Here is a 13,879-nt window from a genome sequence, read left to right on the forward strand (position 1 = left end):
TTAGTTTATGTAGTAAATTGGATAGTGTATGTAGTAAATTGTCCACCCAGGAGCATTGCATTGGGTTAATGACACAACATATCAATTTTTGGGCCTTGGGTTCTCTCTTTCTCCCTTTCTTACACAGCCTGACGTCAGTGTTTTGGACTTGACCAAGTAGGAAGAGTCCAACAAAAAGGCAGAGGCTGAGAGAGGCTCACACACCCTATAATCTCCCCAACACTCCACACTGTCCTGCAGCACACATGCTCACAAACACATACACACACACACACACACACACACACACACACTCCAGATCTCATTCTCCTCTCTCTTGAACTAAACATGCTCTGTTGGGAATTGTGTTTAGCCCTACTGATCACCGGCTTCCCAGTGTGGGCTCTGCCTTCAACTAACATCAAGATCACGCAAGGTGAGTTCCACCGGAACCAAAGACAAGGATACAGCGCAGATACAGTTAATATGCTTTAATTTGCTTCTTTACATGGCGAATAGACAATCTCAAGCTAAACAAGAGATGCTTTACCAAGTTATAGATGCTTCTGTTTATAATGGATAGTTTTAACCTGTATTTTGCAGCCATTTTTCTCAATGAATGAGGATGTGACATCAATGCGATGCTTGCAATGTTTTATTGATTTACAAGAGCTCAGACTAGCAATGAAAGCATCTTTAAAGGTTAAGTATGAGTCAGATTTGGAAGGCAAGAAAAGTTTTCTTGTAACATAATACGTTGGGAAAATAGCCACTATACTAAATAATTCAATTGCTTTATATCTACAAATGCCTTAACCTTACAATTCATTTATCATTTATTTAGGACACATTTTTTTTCTTACATTTAGCTGACTTAAATTATTGTAATGTAATATTAAAATACTGTAATATTTATAATTTTTGGTGGATAGTGTAGCTTATAATAGTTTTTGTTGCGTAACAGAATTTCTCTATAGCTCTTGCACAGCTCAAACTAAATTGAAAGCAGGCTGGTGCTGTGAAAAGGAAACAATGACAATATATTTTGAAATCAGCTAGATATTTTCCAGATGATGTTTCAAATAATGTAATAATATAATTTTGTGGTGTTTGTAAGTGTTTGACCTATTATGTGCTCATACTGTACTGAAATGTTAATTTAAAATGGATTTGTCATTACCGTTTCCTCTAGCACTACCCCTGCAACTGTCAGACTCAATGCAGCCTGTGACATGTCCGCTCTTCTGGACTGAATTTGAGGGTTTCTGTTACCGCTTCTTCCCCTTGAACCGCACATGGGCTGAGGCAGATCTGTACTGTGCCGAGTTCTCAAACGGACACAAATCTGCCAAACTCACCTCCATCCACAGGTATGACTCCCCACCGACAGTGCTGAGATGCCACAATTGGTCTTACAGTACAGGATTTTGCTGGAGCTTCTATTAAAAAAATACTTTATCATAACTTTTTTTCATAGCTGGGAGGAAAATGTGTTTGTCTATGATCTTGTGAACAGCCGTGTACCAGAAATTCCAACAGATATTTGGATCGGCCTTCATGATAGAAGACAGGTAAACATGATAACATTAAGAGCAAGCCGAAATATTCACACGCATGTAGTGCGTGAATGATTCACTGATGTTTTATTTACTAGGATGCAATGTGAAGCAGTCATGATTTTTATTACCCATGCATGAAAAACATTAACAGCTATATGACTGACATAGCTTGTCTGTGTTGTAAAAAGCCAAGCCCAGTATGTAAAACCTCCCACTAATAATCCCATGAATGGAAATTATAGTTTCTCTGAGTGACGTTTAATCATTTCCAGACAGCGGTGAACCAACACTTCTAGCACCAGGTTGAGGTAGATAGTTTATGGATGATGTTGTAACAAACCCTCAGATCTGCAAACTGAAAGTTTCTCTGGGATCCTGGATCAAATGATCCAAAAAGCTCCAAAGCTGTAAACTCATGCCTGGCAGGAAGATTTTACTTATCACTTCAGGGTCAAAGGGCAAGGAGCAAGCAAATGTGATAGCGTTGTTAATCATAGTTTGTCGACAGGAGGGCACTTTGGAGTGGACAGATGGGTCACTCTATGAATACAGTTACTGGGATGGAAATCAACCAGATGATGGCATCCATCGCATCCCTGAGGAGGAGGACTGTGTGGAGATCTGGTACAGACAAAACAGTGGTGAGTTCACAATAGTTTCAATCATAAAACAGCAATTCATTTACTTAATTTAGTACATATTAAGAAACAATCATTCAAAACTTTGTCATTGCGTGTGAAAGAAGTATTTTGTGCTCACCAAGGCTGCAATTTGTATTTGATCAATATAGCAAAAACAGTAATATTGCAAAAAATATTTTAAAATAACATATATATATATTTTTTCAAATGTAATTTAATCCTGTAACGGCAAAGCTGTATTTTCAGCCATTACTCCACAGCCATTACTTCAGTGTCACATGATCCTTCAGAAATCATTCTAATATGCTGATTTGGTGCTCGAATAACATTTCCTATTATTATCAATGATGATCAATGACGTGCTGCTAAATATTTTTGTGGAACCAATAATAAGAGATATATATATAGTTGATTGACAGCCCCACTAATTATGTAACATTACTAAGACAGGACAAAATGAAGAAACTGTTTGCATCTTTCCATCTTTTGCAGCACTGAGGTCTTGGAACGACAACAATTGTGATAAGGCCTTTCCATTCGTCTGTAAGATTCCTACACTGGAAAACTAACCACAGATCCAAGATTGTTTATACAATTCTTTATCGTCAACACTGACACCCAACATCACTCAATCACAGTGCAGCAACCAGATGTCCGCTCATCTCCATCCCTGCAGTGATGAAGGGCTCTCTCCAGCCTGCTTTACTCCAATTCCCTGCCCCCATCATCCTCCCCGTTGTTATAATGCTGTTTTCTTGGTCCTTTGGGGCCATGAATCATGACATACATTTCTCTGTTCCACAAATTTGGAAATGAACCCTTAAGGTGCTGTTGATAATATTGGACATTGATGTTGGTGATATTGTTGCGAATTACAGTTAGTTGTAGCCAGAGACCTGCACTGGTGTCGACATGAACACACATTCTTGCATATGTGGTTTACGGGGACTCTCCATAAGTGTCATGTTTTTTATACTGTACAAACTGTATTTTCTATCCACTTACCCTAAGTCTACACCTAAACCTACCACTGTCAGAAAACTAATTTCAAAAAACACCATTTAGTGTGTTTTTTTAAGCCATTTGGTTTACGGGTACGCAGAAAGTGTCCAAATAAACCATGCTTATGTTGTAGTACCCATGTCATTATATACACATTTGTGTCCTCATAAACCATATATACCAGAAATCAAACACACACACACACACACACACACACACACATATGTATGTATATATATGTATATATAAAATTTGCATGTAAAATTATTTTTAATTGCAGTACATTCCAAATGAATCATCGAACCCAATACTGTTCAGAATCTTGTTTTCACTGAATGTTTGTGTTTGGCTTGAAAGGACCTTTAATATATTTATATTTATTCATTTATCAGGCGCTTTTATTCGAAACATCATACAAATGAGTAATAAAAATATAAGCAATTAAACCAAGTGAAAAACTGCTTTAAAGACTGCTACCAAAGCAGATTTGAGTGGAGTATTGGACCAGTGCAGCGCTGGAACAGGCTATGAATGATTGAAACGCTTTTGCTCTATTAATGGTGCAGCTGCAGCAGGAGTTAACTGGACCGTGATACACTTCAGCAGCACTCTTCACGCCTTCTATGATGCTGTCTAGGTAGGGAGCTCATAGTGTTTGGAGCAGAGCTCTGTAGAGTGTTGTTGATGTGTGTTTGCTGCTAAAGATCATCTCATCTCACACCTCCTGCTAATTAATATGTGTATGTGTGTGTGTGGTCACGCTGGACTGAGCACTTAATATTCACTCCAGTGTATTCATGATGTCAACATTAATCGTCCGTCCATAATGGAGTGTGCTGCAAACACCACTCGGTCACACGAGAGGATTTAGACGGGCCCCAATTAAACCCTGGACTGCAAAATGTGCGTGACATCTCATCCACTACATATAAAACATTAATTACCTCAAAGGACATCGACTAGACATGAATTTCAAACAGTTTAAGAGTCATATGAGTTTATACGATATAGCCACACAGCAATGCCCTAGCAACCACCCAGAACACCCTAGCAACCAAAAACACCAGTTTTTGAAGGCGAGTCGCTATTACATTTTCTTCAGATATGAATTCTTGTGGTGTCTAGGCTTTGCAATATTGACAAAAAAATGAAATATCGATATTTTGGGGATTTTTTCGATAACGGTAATCAAACAATATTTGTTTTTGTACACACACACATATGTATGTATATATTTTCCCAAAGAACCTTTCAGTGACCAGTTCTTAAAAGAAGCATTTGGTTCTGTGGCAAACATTTTAATAATCTAAAGAGTCTTTTTATAAAGAACCTTTTGTCTAATGGAAAGCTTCCATGAATGTTAAACGTTCTTCATGGAATCATTGAATCCAATAAAGAACCTTTTTTTTGTGTGTAGATTGTCAGCTGCAGTATATGGCTAAACTGAACTAGACCAAACACTTTGTTCAAAATGTTTTTGAAGGAAAACAGAGGTCCCCACTCAATTATCTGGCCATTAATGTTCTGAGACATTATTTCCTTCTTTTCAAATAGGGTACTTTTGCTGGAGACCCCAGAATTTGAAGAAGTCAGAAAAAGTCTCTTATTTTTGATAGAAAGGATATTTTTAATTTCTCGCAGACCTTGAGTCAGGAATGTGTGTCCATATAATGACTCCTGAGTCTTGATCTGGAATCCCAAACACTGTCAGTGTCCGTCTGTGCACATTTATCTGTCAGTGACCTAGAAGGTGAGATTCTAAAAGAGAAGGAATTTAAGCCTCTACTAAAAAGACAGAAAGAGCTTAACCTCAACTAGGCAGATGACCTTTTCTGCTTTTCTCTCTAGTTCATGTGCTGTGCCGATTAGTGACCAAAATGTCTGTTCTTTTCCACACAAATTTTCACCAAAAATTCAGAATGTTAAAAAATGCTGTCTTTTCAATTCATTAGCTGATCTGGAGTTTCAAGGACGTTGTATTGGAAACTGAATTGGAATGACAAGAGGAGGAATTTACTACATTACACTTAAAAGAAATTGTCATAATTGTCATTAATTATGCTTATTTATTTAGAAGACACCTCGATATTTAGAAAATGTTAGGGCCAAAATATTAATATTTAGAAAATATTATTATTAATAATATTTAGAAAATATTAGGGGCTGTTCACACAAAACATGTTTTTCTATTCCACTGTGCTTTTCCATTGTTTACATATGCTTTTCTATGTGCTAGATGGATGTCTTTGTGCCTGACCCAGGACTCATGAGGACATTAGGGGTTAAGCTGTTCCCCTGTTGATGAAGAGAGTAATTAATTGACCCTCTTGTAACCCTCAGAGTAATTATCTCCCTCTTAAAGCCTGCAGAGGGAACATTTTTACACAAACAAGCCTGCATCGTTTTTTTTTGTGATTTAATTAGTGTATTGCCAGGGTCATCACTGAAATTGCAAAATGGTTTAAACAAATATTTCAAATGAATAACAGAGGGATTGTTCACTCAAATGTTTTTTAATGATCTAATGTTGTTGGATGTTACTAATGTCCAATCTGCACCAAAGCGCAGCAGGTATATGAAATATGAAGGCATAAGAAGATTCTATAAAACATTCTTAATGAAAAAGCATACTAAAAAGGAGTAGCCAAGTAATAAACATCACTTTAATGCATCATGGAACAACCAAACTACACTTTCCTCACTTGATACATCTCTCTGATTGATTCACACATTACAATCGCTGTGAAAGAGACCTTTAAAGGGATTCTGCTGATCAGAGGTCTGCTTCATTTATGCTCACACTACATGGACAGCATCAGCGGAAAAAAACTCTCAGAAGTTTCAAAGCAGACAGGGAGATGGTGGACTAAACATTTCTGTTTAGAATATAATGCAGACAGTTAAAAACAGTCACCATTGAAACCAAAATCTTTGTGTCATTGAGGTAATTTCAACAGGTTTAAAAAAAAAAATTATATATGATTTATCTATATTCTACTTCTATCAATTTATTTTTTCATCTATATTGCAACATGCTTTGTTCAATTATCTGTACACAATTTAAGTTATAAATATACACAGATATGTTTTAGAGATAATTATATAGCTATTATTATATGCATTTTTTATCTAAATAAATAAATACATATCTTCACTGGCACAGCGTCATTATTATTATGTGTTAATATTACCACTCTAATAATTTGTAATCATCTACATTAACATTGACATTGGTGGAAACATACAACTGACCTGAAACAAACACTTATCTCACACAGCTCACACAGAAGACAGATTAAGAAAACAGGTACAGTAATGTTTCTGATTGCACTTCGATTCTATGCTAAGTACATATTTTTCCCCAAACATATCCTATTTATCCTTACATACTTCATAGACTGAATAAGAAAGAGTTGAGACAAAATACAGCTCCAAGTTGTTGATAATACAGTACATGAACTGAACTTGGCAAAAGCGTGGAATGAAGGTAACAGAGCAAAGAGAAATGCATGTATCTGCAACTTCTTGCTTCTTGGCATGGCATTATATTGCCCAAGCTGTGAAAGCATGTTCACTGTTGTGCAGACACTAACACTAATGTATTTACAAGGTGATACAGACTTAGAAAGAAGCCATATATTATTATTTCATTTTTTTTTCAGGAGTCTTTTGACTTAATTTTCTTGTGATCTCGAAATAACTACATTGCTGTATTTATTTGCTCAAATATACAGTGAAACAGTAATATTGTGAAATATTATTACAATTAAAGCATTTTCTATTTGAATATATTTTAAAATGTAATTTATTCCTGTGATTGCAAACATATATCCTCAGCATCATTACTCCAGACTCCAGTGTCACATGATCCCTCAGAAATCGTTCGAATATGCTGCTTATTTTATTTTTGTATAAACTGTGATCATTTCTTTCCAGGATTCTTTGAAGAATACAAAAAAAAGACCAAAAACATACATTTATTAGAAATAAATGTCTTTTGATGAACTGAATGCATCCTTGCTTAATAAACATATTCATTTCTTTAAAAAATCCTTCCTGACCCCAAACTTTTGTGATGTTTGAAAGATGACACGAGAAATAGTGAAAAGCGAAAGTCCAGATCACAAGAAAAAAACGTTGGTATATTCAGAACAAGTCAATGTTATGACAAAGCAAGACAAAAATATAAAAACAAAATAATGCATGGCCTCTTAGGGTTTCTGCAGACCTCAGCTGCTGTAAGTGCAAACATTTACCAAACACACACACACTCACAAACACTTAAACACAATCACAGATCAGTATGTGCATGAGAACAGTGATAAGGGTCACAAAACACGACCAAACCAAGCTTTGGTGTAAAATCGTACTTAAACATTCAAACTGGGCAATAAAAATTACCAACTGTGTGGCCACAGATTTCCAACTACTTCAAGAACTGCAATCATATTGAAGTCTGAAAAAAGAAACAATATGATTATTAAAACACTGCAGACCAAACTAGTGGTTAGGTGTGAGCCACACAGCCGTTCTTCCTCTGGACACCTGAGCAGCCTGAACTCAGCTGAGAATCAGATGATGATGAGATTAGTGAGCTCCCATGTAAGATAGTATCAATGTGATAAAAAGAAACATGGACAGCAGGCTTCTGCTCGTCATCATAAACAGAAAAACTCTCTGAGGTCTTTTCTACGGTCTACATCTCCCCATTATAATAATGGTAAGGGAGAGTGAACACAAATGACACCAAGACAGAGCCCACTATTCAGTCGAGAATAGATCTATTAGTTTATGTTTCAAACCATTAAAAATGACACACAGAAATGTCGGGACACTCCCAGATTTTTGTGTTTTAATATTTAGGTTAAAGTTCTTTTCCATAGATCTCTATCCCACCTTCAGTGACTGTCCTGTGTTAGTATTACGTGACCTCGAGCGAAGCCGGAGAGACGCGGTCACACTCGGCACGGGAGCGCAGGCTGTGCCACTGTTCCACCGGAGTGCGCTGGGAGCCCAGGAGCCTGCGCCAATGCGTGGTTTCCTGCGGGCCGGTGGAGAACTGGCCAATCACAATGCGACCAACAAAATCGTTGCTACTCTTCACGTTATGCCCGTAAACTAAGAAGGAAAAAACATAAAAATCAATGTTAAAACCTGTCAGATTAAGATATTCTGTTTTCTCAAGAGCTGCTTTTAACTCATTCCATAATTGATGATTTACACAGTTATTGAACTAAACTTAATCAACAATGAACTGATTTCAACTGAATAATGGCTGTTTACTATCGTCTTTTTCGAATTGCTGTACAGCAGGATTGAATTCAGTTTGCATCACTGAATCATTATTTTCCTGTTTATCACTGCTTTGAAACAATCTATATTTTATAAAGTGCTATATGAATAAAAGGTAGACTTGACTAACATCTTATTAGTAATAATGGCTGCTTGGAGTTTCCGTATTTCGTAATGGAGTTTTCCATTCAATGTTTGAAGACGCACTACACACGAATCAGGATTATTATCACTAACTATAACGAAAACCATAAAAAACAAGAAATAAAAGAAACATTAGCTGAAATAAAATATAATATTTAAAAAAATATTTAAGATGTTTAAAAAAACATTAATTCAGGTAGTTGTCAAGGCAACATTTCTCATTTCCATTTAGTATAAGTTAAAGTAAATAAACTAAATAAAAGACTAAAATAGCTAAAACTAAAAACTATATAGATATATAAAAAACTAATATAAATGACAAAAACATAACAAATTTCTCAAAACTTTAAAATTAAAATCAAATATAAAAATAAAATCTAATTCAAAATATTAACAAAAACTATTATAGTAAATCAATGATACAATAACAGATAATGACACAAATGTGTCCTCTTATTTCTTTGGCTTATTACTCATCTTTTCTGTCAATCTGTTTTTCTCTGCCTCAATCCAATTTTGTTAATGGAGTAGGGTCAGAGTAAGAGGCACTGTTAATTTCATCATTGCTCATAAACAAGATTGAAGACTTTTCTTCTCTGTGTTTCTCCTCGCTTTCCTGTAACTGGCAGCGGAGTGCTGGGAAAATAGCAGGAAGCACAAATAATACTATCACAAAGCCCAGAGGTGGCAGTCAGTGATGCAGCCACACTCCAGACAAGGATCTCACTGCATCATGACTTTAGCTTCAAACCAGAGCTGGTGATACACCGTCACCAAGCAACATCAGCTCTTGAGAAGAGGTTTGTCCTACTGCACGCCAAGGACTCCTTCACTTTGGTGTGGCTCAAGTTTACAGCTAAAGCTGTTATTACAGCCTACATGAGCAAAAGCTTTATCTCAGCTACTCCTTTTCCTCATCACCATATGAATTCAAGGTGCGAGTTAAACCACATAAAAAGTATGTGAGACAATCCTATTTATAGTGGAGATCTGCTTTGAGAACCTTCAGACTGGATCAGCAGATGTTCTTTTGAGTTACAAAAAATGTGAATATATGGTGAATATCACACATGACTCTTGTGCTGTATTCCAACCTAAGTGTGTGAGTTTAATATCTTTAATGAATCAGTTGATTCAGTTCATAAAAGCATTGTGAATTACGCAATAAATCATGAATTCAGTTTGAGTTCCAATCCAAGACTCAATGATCCGGTCGCAATAGTTAAGGGGAAGATTCTAAGGGGACGATCAGTGGAAAAAATAAATGAAATAGAAGACTTGAAATATAGTGAACAAGCTGAATGAACCACATTAATGATACTTTTATGATGTGCCTTTGCCAGTGTTGTTTATTTTAGTATCATTGAGATACTAATACAGTTTTTATTAATATTTTGGATAAGATTGTCAGATTTTTAATTTTACCTTTAGGTAAAATTTCAGTAATTTTGTAGTGTTTTATAATTTTTATTCGTTTTTTAAGTCTATATAGCTTTAAATATTTTTTCAGTTTTGGTTTTAGTTATTTTAGTACATCAAGTTAAACTAAATGAAAATGTTTCCAATTAGCTGAAATAAAATGTTTAATTTTTTTTTATATATATAGTTTATTTGATTTCAGTTAACATTTATTTTATTTTGAGTAATGAGAGTGCTATTTTATGGTTTTATTTTTCATTAACTATAATAACCCTGGCTTTTGCATCCTTTTTGAAGTTTAAAAGCTCCAGTCCCTTTTCATTGTAACTGCACTGAAATGAGCAGTCAGCATGTTATCCAAAATTTATCCAAAGTCAACTGTGTTTGGAAAAACATGAGGGTTAATAAATTATGACAATTTTCATTTTTGAGCTGAATTAATCCCCTGTCAATATTAAACTTTCTTCTATGTATAATCCTATAATTCTAATAAAAGAGTTTGTTAAACCAGATTTATTTGTCTTCAAGCTTTGTAAAATATATGTCAGTTAAAAGACAAACATTGAGCTGTTTGGATGGCTGACATCATCAGTTGAAAGCAAAAGAACAGGCGTGGTGCACTGGACTCACTATGTTGAGCTGATGACATCACCAGCTATGTCACATTCAACAGTCCTGAGGGAACTTTACTGCTCTGGGCTCGTTCATATTTGATAAAACCACAATTGAGATGAGGTACAGATCATTACTGCTGGTTTAGAATTGGAAATATAAGGCTGAGGAAAAAAGGCATCAAGGGTTATCTTATAATGCATTATTATCTCCTCCAAATGCATTCAAATGCAATCATTTATCAAAGGAGTAGGGTGACCATACGGGCCATTTTTACGGGACGCACCCTTGCCAGGATTTCTATATTGCCTAAAATATCCAGGTTTTGGCTGTTAGCACTGTGCAGATCGATCGTTGTATGACATTATTTCACGAGAGCTATAGAGAGCCGAGCAGACGGCTCCTTATGCTTTCAAATCGCTCTCGCGGTACTTTAGTGTCATACAACGATCGGTGCGCAGCTTCAAGTCAAACGAACAAACAAATACGTGTGCGTATTTGCATCACTTTGTTCTCATGCGCGACGTGCCACGATTGGTCGATTATGTACAATACCTGCATGTTATTTTATTATATGTTTTAGGCAATATAAAAATCCTGGCCAGGACGTGTCCCGTATAAATGACACATATGGCCACCCTACAAAGGAAGCATATTTGAAAAGTAAAGTTAAGGGAAATCTCCAGCTCAAAACATAACATTACTGAATTTATGCTGAGATGCTGACCTGAACACTTTCACATACCCCTCTAAATATCTGATTACTTCATTTAAAAAAAACCTGGATGTTTGCAAAAGCCAGAGAATGCTAATATTGTGGATGAAGAACCCAACGGGAGTTCCCTGGAGGGACAACTTGCTGGAGAACAGTCAGAGCAACAGCAGAAGACTGTTGAGAGCATCCCTGAGGATCAACATCAAGTGGGTGAGACGACTGGAGTTGACCCTTCAGGAGCTGTTCCCAACTCAATGCAAGAGTCCAAGCGATGGAAAACAGGATCCGAGTGAAATTGCTTAAGTTAGAGAGTGTCGCCACCAAGGACAGGAGGAGATGAAGCAAAGAAGCAAAGAGCTGGATCAGAACATTGAGCTGGCGAACCAGGCCCTGGTTAACATCGCAGGTACAAAGAACGCCAGCAACAGTTCTATCAGAACAAGCTGTTTAGAGAGGACGCCAGGAAGTTCTACCAGCTTCTAAACAAACAGCAGGAGGTCATCTCTGAGCCGCCTTCACAACAAGCTGTCAATACTTTCAAAAGCCACAACATCGAGTGGAGCAGAAGTTCATCCATTAAAAACCTCAAGCAGGACAAAGTGTACAAGTACCTGGGCATCGACAAAGGCGATGACATTCAGCACAATGAGATGAAGACCCAGATCACCAAGAAGTACTACTGCCGAGTCCGCCTGGCACTTAAGAGTAAGCTCAATGCCAAGAACAAGATCAGTGTTATCAACCGTTTAGCAGTCCCTGTCCCTACATACAGCTTCAGCATGGTGGATTGGAGAGTAGAGGAGATCAGGAAGATGAACAGAAAGACAAGGAAATTGCTAACGATGCACGGCATGCACCACCCGAAAGCAGACACAGACCGATTGTACATCAAGGGACGTGACGTTGGCCACGGGCTTATTGAGCTTGAGTCTGCACACAACATCGCCATCGTCGGCCTTAGCAAATACATTGAGCGAGGTAGTGACAACCTTATGAAGATGGTGAAGAAGCACGAAGCCAGCAAAACCAATTACTCCCTAACGAAGATGGCGAATGAGATCAAAAAAACACTATGGTCTTCCCAGGCAAGAGGATCAACCAGAGAGCGCTAAAACCAATGGCGGAAAGCCGAGCAAGAGTTCTCTGGATGAATGTCGAGCATTGAGGGAGAATTTCGAATGAGATCATATCTAGTGTGTGAAGGAGAAGGCTCTCCATGGCAAGTTCTTCAAATATCTGAATGAGCCATTTGTAGACAAGGAAGCCTATCTAGCTTGGCTCCAAGGTCCGGCCTGAAAGGAGAAACGGAAAGCCTGATCATCGCTGCTCAAGATCATGCACTTAACACCAGGTACCACCAACGCAAGATCCTCAACCTGCAGGTCAAGAGTAGTTATAGAATGTGTGGAGCAACTGAGGAAACAGTCAGTCACATAATTTCTGGTTGCTCCACACTTGTTGACACAGACTATAAGGAGCGACATAACAAGGAACACCGACGACTGTACCATCATGTAGGACAAGGGTGTGTTTACCATCAGTGCAAACTGCCAGGACATCATTGTCCACGACAAGAAGGACAAGATATGTCTGCTCATTGACGTCACAATACCAGTGGACCACGATGTAGTGGAGAAAGAGAACAACAATCTCATCATGAACAAGAGCCTAGGATTCAACATCAGCAGTTCCTGGAACACAAGAACACAGATAGTGCCAGTTGTGATAGGAGCCCTGGGACGTGAAGCATTCGGACCAATCAGACACACATTTGTTCATTAGATTTAACAAATCAATTATTCATTAGATTAACAAATAATCACAGACCCCTCACCCAATAAACATACTGGGTGCCAACATGTCTGGGAACGACCCCAGGTTACCATGGCAACCAGGACCCTTCAGCCAGATCAGATAAACTTTTACGACCTAAAAGTATGTAGAGAGAATCTTCCTCTTACTCAAGTCTCTCTAAAACAGACACATAATGCCCATAAAAATGGACTCTTCTCTAATGAATTAATTAATAGGAAAACCTTTCTTTGAATGAACACACATATACTTCAGGTAATTGTGCATGTTGTTACTGTTCTTGTATATTGTCTTTTGCATTGTATACTGTTTTATGCATGTTTATGCTAGAACCACTCGTTCATGTAATCTTACCTATATGTAATGTTACCATGTTTAGCTTTGAATGAGCACACATATACTTCAGGTAATTGTGCATGTTGTTACTGTTCTTGTATATTGTCTTTTGCATTGTATACTGTTTTATGCATGTTTATGCTAGAACCACTCGTTCATGTAATCTTACCTATATGTAATGTTACCATGTTTAGTATCTATGAATTTGTCTTCTGATGATCTAAACAAGAGTGTATATTATATGTTGGTACATAGGCAATGTATTAGTGTTCTAAGAATCTTTAGTAATTTTGATTCAAGTTCCATATGCAAATTACCATGCTCTCACACAAAGGGTCATAAAACTCCCCAGTATTTCCAAACTCCCA

The 13,879-nt window shown here is 37.1% G+C and overlaps 2 protein-coding genes across 2 annotated transcripts in view; one reads left to right on the forward strand and one right to left on the reverse strand.

Annotated features, from left to right (window-relative positions):
* The first annotated feature begins 242 nt into the window (after positions 1-242).
* On the forward strand, positions 243-3,123 carry LOC107674142 (C-type lectin domain family 19 member A-like). The gene is made up of 5 exons (XM_016468040.1): positions 243-415; positions 1,172-1,349; positions 1,496-1,550; positions 2,047-2,179; positions 2,672-3,123. The coding sequence occupies exons 1-5, from the start codon at positions 328-330 to the stop codon at positions 2,746-2,748; spliced, it is 531 nt and encodes a 176-aa protein (XP_016323526.1). The 5' UTR covers positions 243-327; the 3' UTR covers positions 2,749-3,123.
* Positions 3,124-8,094: 4,971 nt separating this feature from the next.
* The window catches only part of LOC107674134 (synaptotagmin-17-like), a 20,712-nt gene continuing 14,927 nt past the window's right edge, over positions 8,095-13,879 (reverse strand). Inside the window, exon 7 of the mRNA XM_016468032.1 lies at positions 8,095-8,299. Coding sequence (XP_016323518.1) covers positions 8,103-8,299 — 197 coding nt within the window. The 3' untranslated portion in view covers positions 8,095-8,102. The remainder of the gene's footprint in view (positions 8,300-13,879) is intronic.

The sequence above is a fragment of the Sinocyclocheilus anshuiensis genome, unplaced genomic scaffold, assembly GCF_001515605.1.
Source record: "Sinocyclocheilus anshuiensis isolate Anshui unplaced genomic scaffold, SAMN03320099.WGS_v1.1 scaffold893, whole genome shotgun sequence".
Lineage (NCBI taxonomy): Eukaryota > Metazoa > Chordata > Actinopteri > Cypriniformes > Cyprinidae > Sinocyclocheilus > Sinocyclocheilus anshuiensis.

Excerpts from the sequence above, each read along its gene's own strand:
- LOC107674142 (XM_016468040.1), top strand. The coding sequence starts at position 328 with ATGCTCTGTTGGGAATTGTGTTTAGCCCTACTGATCACCGGCTTCCCA. Across the intron at positions 1,350-1,495 it reads AAACTCACCTCCATCCACAG|CCGTGTACCAGAAATTCCAA; the intron begins GTATGACTCCCC and ends TCTTGTGAACAG. Across the intron at positions 1,551-2,046 it reads GCCTTCATGATAGAAGACAG|GAGGGCACTTTGGAGTGGAC; the intron begins GTAAACATGATA and ends GTTTGTCGACAG.